The following is a 20,047-nucleotide window of genomic DNA, read 5'->3' on the forward strand; positions in this document are numbered from 1 at the left end:
TCATTCCATGTCCTCTTGTTGCTCTCTTATCCCATACAAACAGATCTTCTTTGTCAATTTTATCTACTCCCACCATGGTCCTGAACACCGCAATCATGTCTCCCTCTTTCTCCTTTCCTCTAACGAAGGCAAATCCAGTTTTTCCAGCCTCTCTCTGTATGACAGGTCTGTCAGACTGGGGACCATCTTGGTTGCTGTTCTTTGTATTCTCTCAATCTTGTTTATATCTTTCTTTTTGTGTGGGGACCACACTACCGCTGCATATTCTAACCTGGGGCGGATCATGGCCACTATCAATTTTTTCATCATTTCCTCATCCATATAATGAAATGCTACTCTTATGTTAGTCAAGAGCTTATAAGTCTCTCCAACTATCTTGTTAATGTGCTTTTCTGGTGACAAACTATCTTGGACCAGCACTCCCAAATCTTTCTCTTCTCTCCTTTTTGTGATTAATTCATTACCCAAAAAATAATTCAGTGATGGTCTCCTGGTACTTTTACCCATTTCCAATATTTTACATTTCTTTACATTAAATTTCATTTCCCACGTCCGGCTCCAATTGTGTATCCTATCCAAATCCTCCTGCAGTATTTTACAATCCTCCTCAACCTCTATCTTCCTCAAGATCTTTACATCATCAGCAAACAGACTCGCATAACTGTTCACTCCATCTACCATATCATTTACATAAATCAGGAACATTACTGGCGCCAACACTGAGCCTTGAGGGACTCCACTTGTTACTTCCCTCCATCCAGACATCTTTTCCTTTATTACTGTCCTCATTTGTCTGTCTCTCAAAAAGTCTCTCATCCATTCCAGAAGTTTCCCCTTTAGTCCTCCTATATATTCTAGTTTCCACATTAGTCTCTTATGAGGTACCTTGTCAAAGGCCTTCTCTAAGTCTAAGTACACACAATCCACCCAACCATCTCTCTCCTGTACCACATCAATCGCTCTTGAGTAAAAGCTCATCAAGTTTGAAACACATGACCTTCCACTTCTGAATCCAAACTGACATTCAGCCAAAATATTCATCTCTTCCAGATATTTTATCCATCTGTCTTTCAGGATTCTCTCACACAATTTTGCGACCATGCTGGTTAGAGACACTGGTCTATAATTCAGGGGTTCTTCCCTGTTTCCTCCCTTGTAAATTGGTACCACATTTGCCCTCTTCCATTCTTTTGGCACTTTCCCCTCTTCCAGTGAGCATACAATTAAGCTGTGAATTTTATCCGCCAGTTGTTCTCTGCATTCCTTCAGTACCCAATTAGAAATTCCATCAGGTCCTGGGGCTTTCCTTACATCTTGAGTTTCCAGTAACTTATACACTTCCTGCACCTCCACTTTTATATCTTTCATCACCGGAACATTTCTAATCACTCCCTCCCCTTCCACAAGCTCCTTTTCTTTAGTGAAAACTGACTGGAAACGTTTGTTCATTATTTCTGCTTGCATTGCCGCATCATTAAAGACCTCTCCATCTACTTTCAGCTTGGTGATTCCTTCCTTTTGTTTCAGTTTGCCATTAACAAATCTATAAAACAGTTTGGGTTCATCCTTGCATTTGTCAATTATACCTTTTTCAAAATTCCTTTCTTCTTCCCTACGTATTCTTGTGTATTCGTTTCTTGTTCTTTTATATTCTTCCTTTGTTCTGTCGTTACCTCTCTTTCTCCAATTGTTCCACGCCTTATCTCTCTTTTTTTGGCTATCATACACCTTCTATTAAACCACTCCTTTTTCCTGTTTTCTTTCCCTCTTACTCTTGGTACAAATTTTTCCACTCCCAAATTATAGAGGTCTAGAAAGATATCCCACTTCCTCTGTATCTCTCTTGTTTCTCTGAATTTTCTCCAGTCCGCATTTTCAAAAAAGTTTCTCAATCCTGTAAAATTTGCTTTGCCAAAGTTGTATCTTCCCTGTCTATGAAGCTCGTCTCTTGGCTCGACGTTTCCTATTAACATCTGGAACTCAATGACCACGTGATCACTTTTTCCCAAAGGACAGAGATATTCCAATGATTCTATTACATCAGGTTCTTTGGTGAACAGTAAATCTAACCTTGCTGGTGTGTCCTCACCTCGAAACCGTGTCTCTTCTTTGACCCACTGCGTCATCACATTATTCATTATTATATTTAATAACATAGTACCCCACGAATCCTCGCCGCCTCCCGAGTACCATTCCTCCCAGTTCACCTCTTTACAATTAAAGTCACCCACCAAAATTATATTATTGCTTTTCTCAATTATTTTTTGCAAGTAGCTAGCCATATCTGACAACAACTCATGGTATTCGTCATCCTTCCATGCTCTCGTCTTTGGGGGAACATACACTACCGCCATATCTCTCTTAACATTCTCTCCAGTTTCTAATTTCATATATATCACTTCAGCCCTGCCTTCTCCCATTTCCACAGTATCTACATTTATGTTGTTCTTCACTGCTATCATCACTCCTCCTCCCTTTTTTTCTTTTCTGTCTTTTCTCCACAGTTTGTATTTACCATCTCCCAAATGAACATCAATAGCTTCTCTTAATTTGGTCTCTACAAAGCACATGACATCAGGTTCATGTTCTCTCAAGAAATCATTAATTTCGATCCTTGTCGATATGAAACCATCAACATTAGTATATATCACCTTCAAATTATTTTTGACATTATTAATACCCTCTTCTCTCCTACTCTCTGTCCGTACCACTTCCTCAACTTCTGATCTTTCACAACCATCGCCCCTAATTTCCATCACTTCTATTTCCTTAAATACCATTTCCTTACTTTCATATCCAATACTCTCCAAAAAAAGTATTACGTTCTTCCTCTGTCCTCTTATCATTTTTTTCCTTTACTTCTTCCTTTAATGATTTTAAAGCTTCTCTTTCTTCTTCATTCAGATCTTTTCTTATTATAATATTTTCCATCCCCGCCTCTTTGCTTAATTTCCAGGTCACTTTAAGTATCTCATTTATTACACTTTCTGATGTAAACTTGACTCTCATTGGTCTTGTTTCCCCTTTCTTATAAGGCCCTATCCTCCTTACTTCCTCAATTTCTTTTACCCACTTGTTTCCTTCGGGGTCAATCTTGCCTAATATTCCTCTCACCATGTTCGTGTCTCTCTCGAGTCTTGCGAACCTAACCTTTTCTTCCTCTTCCCTGTTTCCAAATACTATCACACATCTGTTCCTTTCTACAGTTTCTCTCACTATTTTCTCTTTTTTCTTCAGTATTTTCACTACATTTTCTTCCATTTCTTTCTTGTTCATTTCCCTTTCTTCCTGGATGATCTCTCTTAAGCTGACCACTTCTTTCTGTTCTTCTTCTACGTGTGCCCACTTTGCCTTGTGTTCTTCTAGTACATTACTCACCTTCTCCGTTTTATTAGTACTCTCTTCAAGTTTCCTCCTCAGTTCAACATTCTCCCTCTTCAAATTCTTAATCTCTTCATTGGCTGTTTCGTTGGACTGGATTAGACTCTGTATGGTGGTTTCCGTATTTCCTGACACATCCTTTATCACTAGATTCTCTACTTTTTTTTCGAGTTCACTAATCCTCATAATTAATGTTTTCACTAGGTCCATGACATTAGTATTAGCATCAAATCCTTGAAATTCCATTCCCTCATTGTTTACATTTTCGGCCATCTTTAACGTACCGATCAAGTACCTAAACAGCTGTTACCAATAAGCCACAAACATTCATGTATACTATTGCCAACAAATCTTTACATTTTTGGTAGTCTACCAACTTTCATTATTTTAAATTTAAAGAAAGACCCTAGGAGACAGGACAGACAAAATTCCTGAAACTACTCAAGGTCAGGAGCGATGCCTTGGACGTCCTCTCTCTCCGGCTGTTCGTGTGTGTGTGTGTGTGTGTGTGTGTATTTACCTAATTGTATTTACCTAATTGTGATATACAGGAAATGAGCTATGCTTATGGGGTCCTGTCTCCATTTCACAATAAGTCAAATTTAGCTTTAAACTCGTTTAAGTTTTTAGACTGGACCATCTCGTTGTCCAGGCTATTCCACAGGTCTGTACATCTATAAGGAAAACTATATTTCTTGATATCCTTCAGGCAGCTTGGCTTCTTCAGTTTCATCACGTGTCCTCTTCTTACTCTCTTATCCCATAAAAACAGATCTTTTCTGTCAATTTTATCTACTCCCATCATGGTCCTGAACACTGCAATCATGTCACCTCTCTTTCTTCTTTCTTCTAAGGAAGGCAACTCCAGCTTTTCCAGCCTCTCTCTGTATGACAGATCTGACAGATTGGGGATCATTTTGGTTGCTGTTCTTTGTATTCACTCAATCTTGTTTATATCTTTCTTTTTGTGTGGGGACCACACCACTGCTGCATATTCTAACCTGGGGCGAATCATGGCCACTATCAATTTTTTCATCATCTCCTCATCTATATAATGAAAAGCTACTCTTATATTAGTCAGGAGTTTATACGTCTCTCTAACTGTCTTATTAATGTGTTTTCCAGGTGACAAACTGTCCTGGACCAGTACTCCCAAATCTTTCTCTTCTCTCGCTTTTTTGATTGGGTCATTACCCATCAAATAATTTAATTATGGCCTCTTGGTACTTTTACCCATTTCCAATATTTTACATTTCTTTGCATTGAATTTAATTTCCCACGTCCGGCTCCATTCATGTATCCTATCCAGGTCCTCCTGCAGCATTTTACAATCCTCCTTAACCTCTACCTTCCTCAAGATCTTTGCATCATCAGCAAACAGACTTGCATAACTGTTCACTCCATCTACCATATCTGGTTATATCAGCGCAACTGTGTGAAGGTAGCCCTCACCAGTGCTGTACTTATACAAAATTCACTAGATATTATTGGTTATGTTGTTTGCCTGTGTAATGAGAGAAAGGTGCATGAAATAAGTGTGTCGTTATGTGAAAAATTGCCACAACAATAATTAAAAAGTTATACCCTGTCTCGATGTAGCGTTAAAAAATTAATTGCAATTTCACAACGATATTTTCGACGGCTACCTCTGAGAATCTTGTGAGGATGTGGTGACTCACACAGGCCAAAATGGCCACCCAGTGGTTACGTTGGCTGTGATTGTTGCCTTTTGTTCTGTTTTGTGCATAAAAGGCCACAGAAACACCATTATTGCCAGGAAACAGTGCAGATGCTTAACAAATAGTGCTTTTTGAAATATTAAGTACAGTGATACTTTTTTGTGTGTGAAATACTGAAACTTGTGACTTCAAAATCGTGTCAACCTCATGTAACCATCATCCCCTTTTTTAGGCCTCTACTCTTTCATGAAAGGCCACTGAAACACTGTTGTTATTGTCAAATAACTCTGCAAAGTGCTTAACAAATAGTGCAGTGCGCAATATTAAGTGAAGTGTAGGTGGGGGCGCTCACCATCCACTCACTCGGTGTTGTGTTGCTTTGGGTGTCTTCCCTTTCCTCTCTTCCTTCCTTCCTCTTCTGTTTGTCTTTCCTTCATTCTTTCCTCTGCCTTCTGCCTACAGGTGACTTTACACTTCTTCTTCTTCTTCTTCTGTCTTTCTTTCCTTTACTTTTTCCTCTTCCTTCTGCCTGTGGGTGACTCTACACTGAGTGACAAGCTAAATGGTTTCCTGCACACCAGGAAACCATTTACTATGCTGGGTGGTAACCATATAACCAGATTATGGCACCTGGTGTTTTAGTGAGTAATTAAGGCTCTCCAATTGGATTGAGCCTGTGTAGGTTTATATCCAAGGGGTGGTTTTGGTTTATTGTTCATGTAATGTCACTCATGGATGAGTGAGGCTGGTCACTCATCTTAAGTGTCAAGACCAACTTGCCTAGCCCCGGGCTCCTTACGCTCCTCATGGGGCAACATAGGGTTGGATGATGGATGGATGGATACTTTTTGTGTGTGGTTACTGAAACTTGTGGTTTGGAAATCATGTCAGCCTTCTGTAACCATCATTACCTTTTTAGGCCTCAACACAGCTGACTGAGCCAAGATGTCTGCCCATTGTTTGCAGTGACTATGATCGTTGCCTTCTGTTTTTGTATTTGTATAAGAAAGGCCACGAGATAACAGCACAAATACTTGACAAAAAGTGCAGTGTTTGATATTAGGTAAAGTGATACCATATCTTTTTGTGTGGAGTGGTCACCCAGGCCCACAACTGTCCCCAATCCTGGGGGGGTGGGCTGGGGGGGAAGACCATTGGTGGTGACTCATACTGGCAGGACCTGGAACGGTGGCATCGTCGCCGTGTGTCTATCCCCAGAGGCTGTCGAAGCAGAAGAGGAGGACTGCTTGGGGGCCAAACCACTGCACCCCCCCCCCTCTCTCCAGCCCCTCACGTGGCCCGAGAACCTGGGAGTGGCTTCGGTCACCCGGGCAAGTACCACATCTCCCAACACAACACACACAACAGCACCGTTTTTTCTGCACTGAGAAATGACTCCCCAGTGGTCATTTCTCGACGACTTCTTCTAGCCTGGGACATTGAGAGCAATCCAGGACGCACCAACAAATACACATGTCCAAGATGCTCAAAACCTATCACTTAGAACCAACAGACAAAGGGTTCAGTTCTGTGCAGTTCCTGCAAGAACTGGACTCATTACACCTGCACAAAACTTGCATCCAGAAAACATTACACAAACACCTGGACCTGCTCCTTATGCTCCTTCCCTCCACCCACTAACCCCCTCACCAACCTCACTCCTACTTCCTCCACACCTCCTCAGCCTAACCCACTGATCCTTCCCGCACCATCCAATCCCTCAACCCCTCCCATTCCACCCCAGTCTAATTCACTCCAACCCATACCTCCATCACAACCACCTTCTACCTTTTCCCCTCCACCCACACCCCCACCTTCCCTCTTTGCTGCAGCACCCAACACACATCGTACACACAACGTAAACATTCTTCAAATAAACATAGATGGCATAAATAAAAAAAAAACAAGAACTCACACAATTCATCAAACAACAAAACATACGCATTGCCATCTTACAAGAAACAAAACTACACAGAATGCAAAAAACACCTACATTTCATAAGTTCACCACCATTAGACAAGACTGGGCCGAAGGTGGTGGTGATGGACTCATCACCCTGGTACACAAATCCATCAACTTTTCAGATACTAATTCACACACAAAGTCACTTCTCCCCCCACATGACACCACAACAGAAATACAATCAGTTAAAATATGCACTGGTATCAAATCACACATAACAATCGCCAATACATTCATTCCCTCCCAGTCGTCCCCCTCAGTACCACACAATTACAGTACTCTCCACAAATACACCACATTACTAACCTACCCAACATCATCCTGGGTGGTGATTTCAATGCCAAAGTGACGGCCTGGCATGTCAACAACTGTGACACACACAGAGGGCTGGTACTGCAGTCTCAAACACATAATCTTTTCATAATCAATAATCTTCATCAACATACCCATATCCCACATCAGGCCCTCTTCCTCCCATCATCCCCAGACATCACCTTTTGCTCTTCAAACCTTGCCCCCACAACATGGTGGAGAGTGGTCAAAGCCCTTGGCTCTTACCACCTCCTGATCATCATCACTACCAAAACCAGCATCACACCAGCTGGCCACAGACACACATACACTAATTATAAGAGAGCCAACTGGGAAGCCTTCACAACTGAAACAGAACAACACCTTGAAACATCAAACAGTACATCCATCACAAACATCAACACTGCTGTGCACACTTTAAATACAGTTATTCAAAAGGCAAACAAGAGACACATCCCTAGAGGCAACAGAAAGAGACACAACCCAACTTCACACTGGAAATTCAAGGCCTCATCAGTCAATGGGACACACTATGACATTCCCCAACACCTCATACAGAATACACCTTACAACAAGTACAAGAACTCAACACTCAAATAAACAGTAAAATATCAGAGCAGCAAACACTAAACTGGAATAATTATCTCCAAACTCTTGATCACAAAACAAACACCAGAAACTCTACAAAACACTAAACAGCATCACAGTCTCCAACAGCAACACTACACAATCACACGCTGCCATCACAACGACAGACACAATACCTTCAAACAAACAACAAGCAAACACTCTCATCAATTACTTTTCACATGTCAGGCATCTAAACCCCCATCACGACTACCGATGTTTCATCTGATGTAAGAGACAGTTCCCCACAGACCCAGACTTCGCACCTTTCATATACAACCAGATGAAGCACATCATTAGCAACCTTAAGCACTCATCTGCCTGTGGACCAGACTGCATAAGCAACATACACCTTAAACACATTGGACCACAAGGCATACAAGCACTCACCAGCATATCAAACTACAGCTACTCTATCTATCTATCTATTGCCAGACGCCTCAATCCCGTTTGGGGTGGCCACAAACAAATCGCCTCCAAGTCGCCCTGTCCCCCGCCATTACACTCCCCTGCTCCCAACTCACACCCCCCTCTCTCATATACCTCTCCACCCCATCCCTCCACCTCATCCTCGGCCTCCCCCTCCCTCTCTCCCCCTCCACCTCACTCATATACACTCTCTTCGTCAGCCTCTCACCCTCCATCCTCTCCACATGGCCAAACCACCTCAGTGTATTCCTCATAACGCTTCCTATCACATCCACATCCACACCACAGCGTTCCTTTATATCCTCATTCGTCAGCCTATCTCTCCACGTGACTCCACAGGCTCCTCTTAAATAACTCATTTCCACTGCTCTCACTCTTGACTTGTGTCCTTCCAACAATGTCCAAGCTTCACTTCCGTACGTTAGAGATGGTATCACAATACTGTCATGTAGTAACTTTTTCACTTCCATGCTCACTTCCCTGTTTCTTATCACTGCTTTCAAGGAACCAGCAACCTTTCTTCCCTGCTGTACCCTTTCAAGCACTTCACCCTCCAAACCTCCATCCTTACTCATCACACTACCCAAATACTTAAACGTACTCACATTTTCCAATTCCTCACCATCCAACCTCGCTGTACATTCACTAACTTCACCTCTCTCAAAGACCATCACTTTACTCTTCCCTACATTCACCTTTAGGTTCCGTTTCTTACACACTCTCTCAAACTCATCCACCAAGCCTTTGCAGCTCCCCTTCGTCTTCACTCAACAACACAGTATCATCTGCAAACAACAGTACAGGGAGTTTCCAAACACTATCCTCTCTCACCAGGGCCACTCCAACATCCACTACTCTACCTTGTACCTCTTTTATTACCCCATCCATGTACAGATTGAACAACCATGGAGACATGACACATCCCTGTTTCAAACCAACTTTCAAAGAGAAATATTCACTTAGTTCACCATCCACACGCACTGCAGCCTTCGCACCATCGTACATACTCTTCACAGCATTCAACAACTTCCCATCTACTCCATATATTCTTAACACTTTCCACAATCCTTGTCTATCCACCCTGTCATATGCTTTCTCCAAATCCATGAAAGCTGCATACAACTTCTTTCCCTTCTCTAGAAACTTTTCCACTAAAGATCTAAGAATGAATATCTGATCTACACAACCTCTTCCCTTCCTAAAGCCTCCCTGTTCTTCTCCAACTAATTTCTCTATTCTTTCTCTGACTCTGTCTATAAGTATCCTACCATACACTTTTCCTATTATACTAAGAAGACAAATGCCCCTATGATTACCACACACTTCTTTTTCCCCTTTTCCTTTGTACAAGGGAATAATTTTACCTGACTTCCAATCCTCCGGGACTTTACCTTCCTCCCAGGCCAATCTGCACATCTTCCACATCCATTCTACTACTATCTCTCCCTCATGCTTCAGCATTTCACCACACACTCCATCAATTCCTGGGGCTTTCCCCGATTTAACTTTCTTCATTGCTTCCACAACTTCTATCCTACTGATTTCTTCCTGTCTTCTCACCTCCCTCCTTCTCCCAGCCATTCCCCAGCCACTTATACTCGCATTACTTCCATCCTCTACGTTCAACAATTCCTTAAAGTGTTCTCTCCATCTGCTCACTTTTTCTCCTTTCTCCACTAGTAATCTACCATTTTTATCTTTCACTCCCCTGCTAACTTCACTTCCACCCTGTCTTACTCTTTTCACTTCTCTCCAGAACATTTTCTTACAGTCCCTCCACTTTACACTCAAATTCCTTCCAAATTCCTCGTCCACTCTCTTCTTACTCTCTCTTACCAATCTTTTCACCTCTCTCTTCCTTTCCACATATAACTCTCTCTTCCGCCTCTCAACTTCTTCCACGCCCCTATTTCTCATCCATTCATTGTATGCTTTCTTCTTTTGTGCCACAGCCTGTTTCACCTCTTCAGTCCACCACGCTGTTCCTTGCACCCCCCTCCGTCTTCTCTTCCTTCCACACACCACATCACATGCTGCACATATTTCTTCTGTAAATATCTTACACATACCTTCCACATCTCCCATCTGCTCCAATTCATACTTGCCCAATCGTTCCTCCACTTCTCTCTTATACTCTGCCTTTTTCTCATCCTCTTGTAACCTTTCCACTCTCCTTGCAACTACTCCTTCCTCTCGTCTCTCCCTTCTTCTATTCCTCCATCTTACTTGCATCCTAATTCTGGCCACCACCAAGTAGTGGTCAGAAAGTCCACTCCCCCAGCCTCTATACACTCTTGCATCCTTTACACATCTTCGCATCCTTTCATCCACACACACATAATCAGTCATTGCTGTCCTTTCATTCAGTTCACCACCCACCCTTCTCATCACTCGCCATGTATACCTGTGGATCATTTTATGCCTGAAGAGGGTATTGGCTATCACCAACCCCCTCCCAGCACAAATGTCCACTAACGCACTCCCATTCTCATCTATCTCAGCAGGCACACCCCACTCACCAACTATTCCATCCACCTTCACATTCCCAACTTTACCATTCATATCACCAATCAAAAACACTCTCTCATTCCTTCCAAACTTTTCCATGCACACTTCCACATTTGTCCAGAACTCTTCTCTCACTCTTCTAGCACGATCTTGCGTTGGCACATACACACACACAATCGCCCACATTTGTATTCCAACTTTCAACTTTACCCACACAATCCTTGACCCAACTGATCCATACTGTCTTATGCTCTTCTTCCATCTTTTACTCACAACTATACACACTCCTTCCTTTGCCCTCTCATTCTCACCTACTCCTGCACATATACCCCATCCATACTCCCATTCTCTCACACTTTCTCCTCCCCATTTTGTTTCAGTTATTCCACATACATCCACTTTCGCATCCTCAAGCACCTGGACAATCTCTCTCTCTTTCACCTCATCATTCGCTCCTCTTACATTCCATGTACTCATTACTACTCACACAACATAATACCCAATATCTGGAAGCATGGCACTCTCATGACTATCCCCAAACCCAACAAAGACCTCACGTTACCTTCCTCACGCTGCCCCATCACACTTCTCTGCTCCCCCTCCAAAGTCACTGAACGACTGGTACTACAAGTAGTTACACCTTACACCCCCCTAGCCCCATCACAACATGGTTTTAGGCTGCTACACACCACAAACACTCTGCTTACAGACCTTAAACAGAGCGTTTTTGATGGCATGAATTCAGCTAGGCCACCACACAGAACACTTCTAGTCACACTAGACATTAGCAAAGCTTTTGATGCCATCCCCACCTCAACCTCATAAACAATATATTCAACACAAACATGCACAATAACACAAAAAGATGGCTGGTACACTACGTAGCAGGCAGATGTGCACTGTCTGACTCTCTTCTTCTTCATTTCTGCAACATTCGCGGCCTTTCCTCTAACTTTCGCTCTGTTGAGCACCACCTCTCCTCCTCTAAACCTCACCTTCTTTTTCTAACAGAGACTCAGCTGTCTGAGGCAACTGATAGCAAACCCTTTTCTGTATCCTCCTACTTTCTCTATACTCATTTCAAAGCCAAAGGTGGCTGTTGTGTGTATGTACGACGCAACGACTTGCTGTCGTGTTCCTGAACTCGATTCTTCTGAATTCTCTACACTCCGGCTTCGGCTTTCCTGTCATTCTCTGACTAAGTATATCTGTGCTGTTTACTTATCCCCTAATTCTACTGACTATCAAAAATTCTTCGACTATCTTACTTCTACGATGGAACACATTCTATCCATTTCTCCTTTCTCTGAAATCTCCATTCTAGGAGATTTCAATGTTCACCACCACCTTTGGCTCTCCTCTCCTTTCGTGGATCCACCTGGTGAACAAGCCTACATCTTTTCTATCCTTAATGACCTAGAGCAGCTTGTACAGCACCCTACCCGTATCCATGACTGCCTTGGAGAGAGCTCCAACATACTTGACCTCTTCCTCACAACTAATCCTTCTGCATACTCTGTTAATCTTTTCTCTCCGTTGGGCTCCTCCGATCACAACCTTATTACCTTAACCTGTCCTATCACTCCGGTACGGCCTGTGGATCCTCCAGGGAAACATCGTCTGTGGTATTTTGGAGCCGCATACTGGGAGGCCCGCAGGCAGTACTTCTTTGATTTTCCCTGGAATGATTATTGCTTCCATGGCCGGGAGCCATCTGACTGTGCCTTGCGCATTACGTAGGTTATTCTCTCGGGCATGGAAGCATGCATTCCTTTCTCATATCCTTTGACTAACGCAAGAAAGCCTTGGTTTAATCACACTTGTTCTAATGCTGTCCGCAGCAAGGAGAGGGCCTGTACCGGAGCCAACCCACCCCTGAATCACATCATCTTTACATTTCTGCCCGGAATCGTGCTAAGTCTGTTCTTTGCTCTACTAAAAATAATTTCATCCATACTAAATGCTCTCAACTCTCCAACTCGAATTCTTCCCACTCCTTCTGGCACCTTGCCAAAATTCTTTCTAACAACTTTACCTGATCATCCTTCCCTCCTCTTTTCTACTCTGATGATTCTGTAGCTATTTTTTCTACTGATAAAGCAGATCTCTTCGCACAGACTTTCTCCTCCAGTTCCACCTTAGACGATTCCTGTGCTGTTCCTCCATCACTTTCCCCCTCTGACTTCCTCATGGCTGATATTAAAATTTCTTCAGTTGATGTATTTTCTGCCATCACTGGCCTCAGTACTAACAAGGCATATGGGCCTGATGGGGTCCCTCCTGTTGTTCTCAAGAACTGTGCTTCTGTGCTTACACCCTGCCTAGGCAAACTGTTTCGCCTTTGTCTATCAACTTGTACCTTTCCTTATTGCTGGAAGTTTGCTCTCATTCAGCCAGTTCCAAAGAAGGGTGACCACTCCCAACCCTCCAACTATCGTCCAATTGCTTTAACGTCCTGTATTTCAAAAGTTTTTGAGTCAGTACTCAATAGAAAAATTTTAAGGCATCTTTCCTATCACAACCTTCTTTCCGATCGTCAGTATGGGTTCCGTCAGGGACGCTCCACTGGCGATCTTCTCACCTACCTTTCAAACTCCTGGTCATCCTCCTTTCGGGACTTTGGCGAAAGCTTTGCCATTGCACTTGACATCTCAAAGGCTTTCGATCGAGTCTGGCATAAATCTTTAATTTCCAAACTGCCCTCCTACGGTTTCTATCCTTCTATCTGTGCCTTCATCGCTAGCTTCCTTTCTGGTCGATCTATAGCCGCTGTTGTAGACGGCCATCGTTCTTCTCCTAGATCTATCAACAGTGGTGTTCCTCAGGGCTCTGTCCTATCACCAACTCTCTTCCTTTTATTCATCAATGATCTTCTAAGCTGTACATCTAACCCTATCCACTCATACGCTGATGACTCCACCCTTCACCTTTCCATTCGGTTCCCGCAATGCCCATTTCAACAGTTACTTCAACAAACAAGGGATGAGGCTATGGCACACCTAATGTCTGACTTGGCTCGTATCTCTGACTGGGTTAATAATAATATGGTTGTTTTTAATGCATCTAGACTCAGTTCTTACACCTATCAACCCGACAAAATCTTCCACAGGTATACCCACTAATGTTTAATAATATTCAGCTTAATCCTGCATCATCCTTGAACATGCTTGGGGTTTCATTTACTCGGAACTTATCTTTGAAAGATCATATTACATCTCTTGTAAAATCTGCTTCCAAGAGATTGGGTGTGCTAAGCCGACTCCGCTCTTTCTTTACCCCTGCACAATTGTTGACTCTATACAGGGGTTTTATCCGCCCCTGTGTGGAGTACAACTCTCATGTGTGGGGAGGCTCCCCACATACAGCTCTTCTTAATAGGGTGGAGTCAAAGGCTTTTCATCTCATTAACTCTCCTCCTCTTACTGACTCCCTTCAACCTCTGTCTCTTCGCCGCACTGTTGCATCTTTATCTCTTTTCTATCGCTACTTTAATGGTCACTGCTCCTCTGAACTGTCTGCTTGCATTCTCCACCTCTATGACGGGCACGTAGCACCCATCTGGCAGCAAACTCTCATCCCTTTTCTGTCCAACTCTCTAATGCAAGAGTTAACCGTTACTCCCAGTCTTTCATTTATGCAACAGGTCAGCTCTGGAACTGTCTCCCTCTGTCTGTATTTCCTGCTGCCTATGATCTCCAGTCTTTCAAACGCAGTGTGTCCAGGCATCTCAAAATGATTGAATCTTGAATTTGGCTCTCTATTGTATTTTGTTTTTCTCTTGGAGGGAACTGTTACTGCGGGCTCATGGCCTTTGGTTCCTTCATCCTCGCATTAAAAAAAAAAGAAAAAAAAAAAAAGTATCATTTGTCGGTCAGTCTTCAAACATCAGAAATTTCACAAATGGCGTCCCCCAAGGATCTGTTTTGTTCTCTGCACTCTTTAACCTATACTTGCATGACATACCCACACCCCACACACCACAGATACATATACTGTAGTTTCTTATGCAGACGACGTAATACTTATATGTACACACCAAAACTCAAATACAGCTGCACACATCCTCCAACCTTACCTCAACACGCTACACAAATGGTTCACCACAAACAGGCTTTAAATAGCCCCAGCCAAATCTGCAGTGACCCTTCTCACAGACTGGACAGCAGAAGACAGTCACATTCCACACCTCACCCTAAGCAACACTCCCCTAGTGCACACACACACACACACACACACACACACACACACAATCCTTGGTGTAACATACATCTATCTATCTATCTATCTATTGCCAGACGCCTCAATCCTGTTTGGGGTGGCCACAAACAAATCACCTCCAAGTCGCCCTGTCCCCCGCCATTTCACTGCCCTGCTCCCAACTCACACCCCCCTCTCTCATATACCTCTCCACCCCATCCCTCCATCTCATCCTCGGCCTCCCCCTCCCTCTTCCCCCCTCCACCTCACTCACATACACTCTCTTCGTCAGTCTTTCACCCTCCATCCTCTCCACATGGCCAAACCACCTCAGTGTGTTCCTCATAACTCTTCCTATCACATCCACATCCACACCACAACGCTCCTTTATATCCTCATTCGTCAGCCTGTCTCTCCACGTGACTCCACAGGCTCCTCTTAAATAACTCATTTCCACTGCTCTCACTCTTGACTTGTGTTGTCATTTAAACAACACATCACAAACATTAAAGGTAAATTAACACTAAGACTCAACTTCTTGAGGTCACTTGCCCATACAACATTTGGACACAACCAAGAAACCACCACCACAGTATACAAACAATATGTTTAGTGATGAATTATGCAAGTCCTGCATGTGCTTTTAACCTCACTAAAACATACTACAACACTCTACAGACCATACAGAACAAGGTCCTAAAAATAATCACAGGCTGCATAGCTACTACACCCACAGACCACCCACACCAAGAAACCAAAGTCCTTATAGTCAAGTATCATCTAGACATGAGAGGCACTCAGATTCTCGCCACAGCCTCCACAAACTCACACCATCCACTACATTTCATGGCCGCACATCTACACCCACCAAGGAACATCAAAACAACACCCTGCACATGATATCATACACAAATACTATCATCTCCCCCCTCGCCCACCTCAGACCAGCCTCCAGAAACATATCCCTACTCAAATCACCCGCTGCTTCATTCAATCACTAAAAGACAGCACACAGCTGCATGCTTGGCCTCCTGATATCCACCCTTCTGAATTCTATCTCCCTCGTGAGGACAGGGTCCACCTGGCCGGGCTTAGATGTGGGCATCATCCAGCCCTCATAAGTTATCAGAAGAGGCTGGATGACTCTGTTGCTGATGCCTGTCCAGGATGCAACACAGCGCCCCATACTATTAAGTACATTATGGAAATACTGCATTGCACACAGTCACCTATGCCAAGAACACAACATACACTCCTTGAGAGCTCTGTGGGAAAGCCCAGTCTTGTCCGTGGCCTTCCTTAGGAACTTGTGGCTGTTCTTCCAGACTGCCTGGGAACAACTACTAGTACTACTACTACTCATACTGGCATAGAACAAACTTCAGGTGGTGGGCAGAGTCATTTTATGTTTAACATTCAAGGTCACCCTCACCAGTCCAATTGAACCTATGTTATATTGACATCGTTATGCGGTAAATTGTTATTCAGTAGGTCTTCACGTGATGCAGCCCTATTGCATAAAGTGGCTGCACTGTATTAAGTATCCTGACTTTCTTTCCTGATTCATCTTGAAGAATCAGGTGCAAGAATATTATAGAAACAAGTGGGGCAAGAAAATAAGAGAATAAAATAACAAAGGCTTGAATGTTCTCATTCACTCTAATTTCATCTAAATTTACCATCTCTTCTCTAAAACATAAAGCCAGTCATGAAACAGTCCTCTGGAAAGGATGTACAGCCATATTATTGTTAAATTCTGTCACTGAGCAATGGGAAATAAGTAGTGAAAGGATGAAAATCTTTACTAAGTGATGGTAGAAGAACAATACTCTGGTACCTTTATTATGGAAAACATGTAATCTAAGTGAATGATTATTAATGGAAGAAATACTGCCAGGTAAACCTTCATAACGATGGTGGTGACTATGAAAGTGATGTTGATGATGATGATGTTGATTTCTGAGTGCATTTTGATGATGGTGATGCTGATGGTGATGGTGATGATTACTGCATGATGATTATGATGATGGTAATAATGATGTACTTTCAGGTTCACCTTGATGAAGATGGTGGTGATGGTGGTGGTAGTGATGTGGTGGGTGGCAACAATACATTACCACTGTATTGTTGTAAGACATGTAACCTGGCCTGCCTGTCTCTACCTCACTTCAACACACACACATGCAGACTCCCCACTGATGATGACAATACTTTATCTACAGTAAGTTGGTGCTTGTATTTGTTGGTTCATCTGTCTTGGTATCTCTTATATTCTTTCTACTGCTTTTTTGTTTTGTCCTTAGTTTTTTGTCTCAGCCTCGCTTTAGCTCTCTCTCTCTCTCTCTCACACACACACACACACACACACACACACACACACACACACAGAAGAAAAAAATTTTGAGAGGGACTATGTGGAACACGCATGTCCACACATACTACCAGATATACAAATAGCAGAAAAAGTAATACAAGAGGAGTTAAGTAGATTAGACAGAGGAAAAGCAAGTGGTCCTGATGAAATTTCATGTTGGGTGTTACGAGATTGTGCAAAGGAGTTAAGTAAACCATTATTTTTAATTTTCAAGAAATCTTTGAGTCAAGGGAAACTACCTGATATTTGGAAAAAAGCAAATATAGTCCCCTTATTCAAGAAAGGAAATAGACAAAATCCTCTCAACTACCGACCAGTATCACTGACTAGTGTTGTAAGCAAGGTATTAGAAAAACTTATAAGAAAAGCTTGGGTAAATCATCTAGAAAAACACAGTATGATAACAGAAAGACAGTTTGGTTTCAGAAAAGGAAAATCATGTGTTACTAATCTGTTGAGGTACTATGACAGAGTAACAAACACAATGCAGGAAAGGGAAGGATGGGTGGACAGTATCTATTTAGATTTCAAGAAAGCTTTTGACACAGTACCACACCAAAGACTTTTATGGAAGCTGTACCATCAAGGAGGAATTCGAGGCAAACTGTTTTGTTGGATGCAAGACTTTCTCGTAAAAAGAGAAATGAGGACAGTACTAAGAGGAAACTACTCATCATGGAAAGAAGTGACTAGTGGAGTACCACAGGGTTCGTTGCTGGCACCAATCATGTTTCTAGTGTACATAAATGATATAAACAGTAACACTGGAAATGAGAGCTATCTGAATATGTTTGCAGATGATGCAAAAATACAAAGGAGAATTACTAGCACAGTCTCTTGTAGGGAGCTACAAGAAGAATTAAATAAACTTCATGAATGGAGTAGTACATGGCAAATGGAATTCAATGTGGACAAGTGTCATGTAATCAAGTTTGGTAAAAGTGGAAAAAGACCTGATTGGGATTATAAGTTAGGAAATAAAACCCTATACACATCAGAAAGAGAGAAAGACCTAGGTGTGATTATCAATAACAGACTATCTCCGGCTGACCACATCAGCGAGAAGGTACGGAACATGTATACACTGCTTGCAAATATGAGAATAGCATTCACATACATAAATGAAGACATGCTAAAAAGGATAATAACATCATTCATTAGACCAACCCTGGAATATGCATCAGTAGTCTGGAGTCCTCATCTCAAAAAGCATATAGACAAGATTGAAAAAGTTCAAAGGGCCGCTACAAGATGGATACCAAGCTTAAGGGACCTAAGCTATGAAGAAAGACTAAATAAACTGAATCTACCAACACTACAGGAGAGAAGGAAAAGAGGTGACATGATAATGCTATATAAGTGCATATCAGGAAAGGAGAAAATAGACATAAATGATTACTTAACATATGGAGAAGCATCAGCAAGAGGACACTGCAAAAAACTGCATAAGAAGAGAGGTGATAAAGACGTAAGGAAATTCAGTTTCCCAAACAGAGCAATTGATCAATGGAATGCACTACCGAATGAAATAGTGTGTGCCAAAACAATTCACAAATTTAATGATATGTACGATAAATATGGTCTAAGACACGGGACAATACGAGCTTGACTCATTCCTGTAAAGATACAATTAGGTAAGAACAATTAGGTAAGGTAAGAACACACACACACACACACAGAGCCGGAGAGAGCAGACGTCCCAGCCATCACTGCTAACCTTAAGTAGTTTCAGGAATTTTGTCTGTCCTGTCTCCTAAGGTCTTGCTTTAAATTCAAAATAATGAAAGTTAATAGACTAACAAAAATGTAAAGATTTATTGACTAGATTGTACATGAATGTTTGTAGTTTCTTTTCGGTAACAGCTGTTTTGGTATTTAATCAACATCAAACATGGCCGAAAATATAAACAATGAGGGACTGGAATTTCAAGGATTTGATGCTAATACCAATGTCATGGACCTGGTTAAAACATTAATTATGAGGATTAGTGAACTCGAAAAGAAAGTAGAGAATCTAGTGATAAAGGATGTCAGTAAATACGGAAACCACCATACAGAGTCTGATCCAGTCCAATGAAACAGCCAATGAAGAGATTAGGAATTTGAAGCTGGATAATGTTGAACTGAGGAGGAAACTAGAAGAGAGTACTAATAAAACGGAGAAGGTGAGTAATGTATTAGAAGAACATAAGGCAAAGTGGGCACACGTAGAAGAAGAACAGAAAGAAGTGGTCAGCTTAAGAGAGATCATCCAGGAAGAAAGGGAAATGAACAAGAAAGAAATGGAAGATAATGTAGTGAAAATACTGAAGAAAAAAGAGAAAATAGTGAGAGAAACTGTAGAAAGGAACAGATGTGTGGTAGTATTTGGAAACAGGGAAGAGGAAGAAAAGGTTAGGTTCGTAAGACTCGAGAGAGACACGAACATGGTGAGAGGAATATTAGGCAAGATTGACCCCGAAGGAGACAAGTGGGTAAAAGAAAATGAGGAAGTAAGAAGGATAGGGCCTTACAAGAAAGGGGAAACAAGACCAATGAGAGTCAAGTTTACATCAGAAAGTGTAATAAATGAGATAC

General features: G+C 42.2%; 1 protein-coding gene across 1 annotated transcript in view; it reads left to right on the forward strand.

Annotated features, from left to right (window-relative positions):
• Nucleotides 1-20,047, forward strand: part of LOC145398801 (uncharacterized) — a 647,885-nt gene that overhangs the window by 158,596 nt on the left and 469,242 nt on the right. Inside the window, exons 4-5 of the mRNA XM_080271612.1 lie at nt 17,147-17,317; nt 17,882-17,884. Of these exons, the coding sequence (XP_080127738.1) occupies nt 17,147-17,317; nt 17,882-17,884 (174 nt within the window). The remainder of the gene's footprint in view (nt 1-17,146; nt 17,318-17,881; nt 17,885-20,047) is intronic.

This window comes from Coenobita brevimanus, chromosome 5 (genome assembly GCF_032717465.1).
Source record: "Coenobita brevimanus isolate Jiangsu-jjx chromosome 5, ASM3271746v2, whole genome shotgun sequence".
Taxonomy (NCBI): Eukaryota; Metazoa; Arthropoda; class Malacostraca; order Decapoda; family Coenobitidae; genus Coenobita; species Coenobita brevimanus.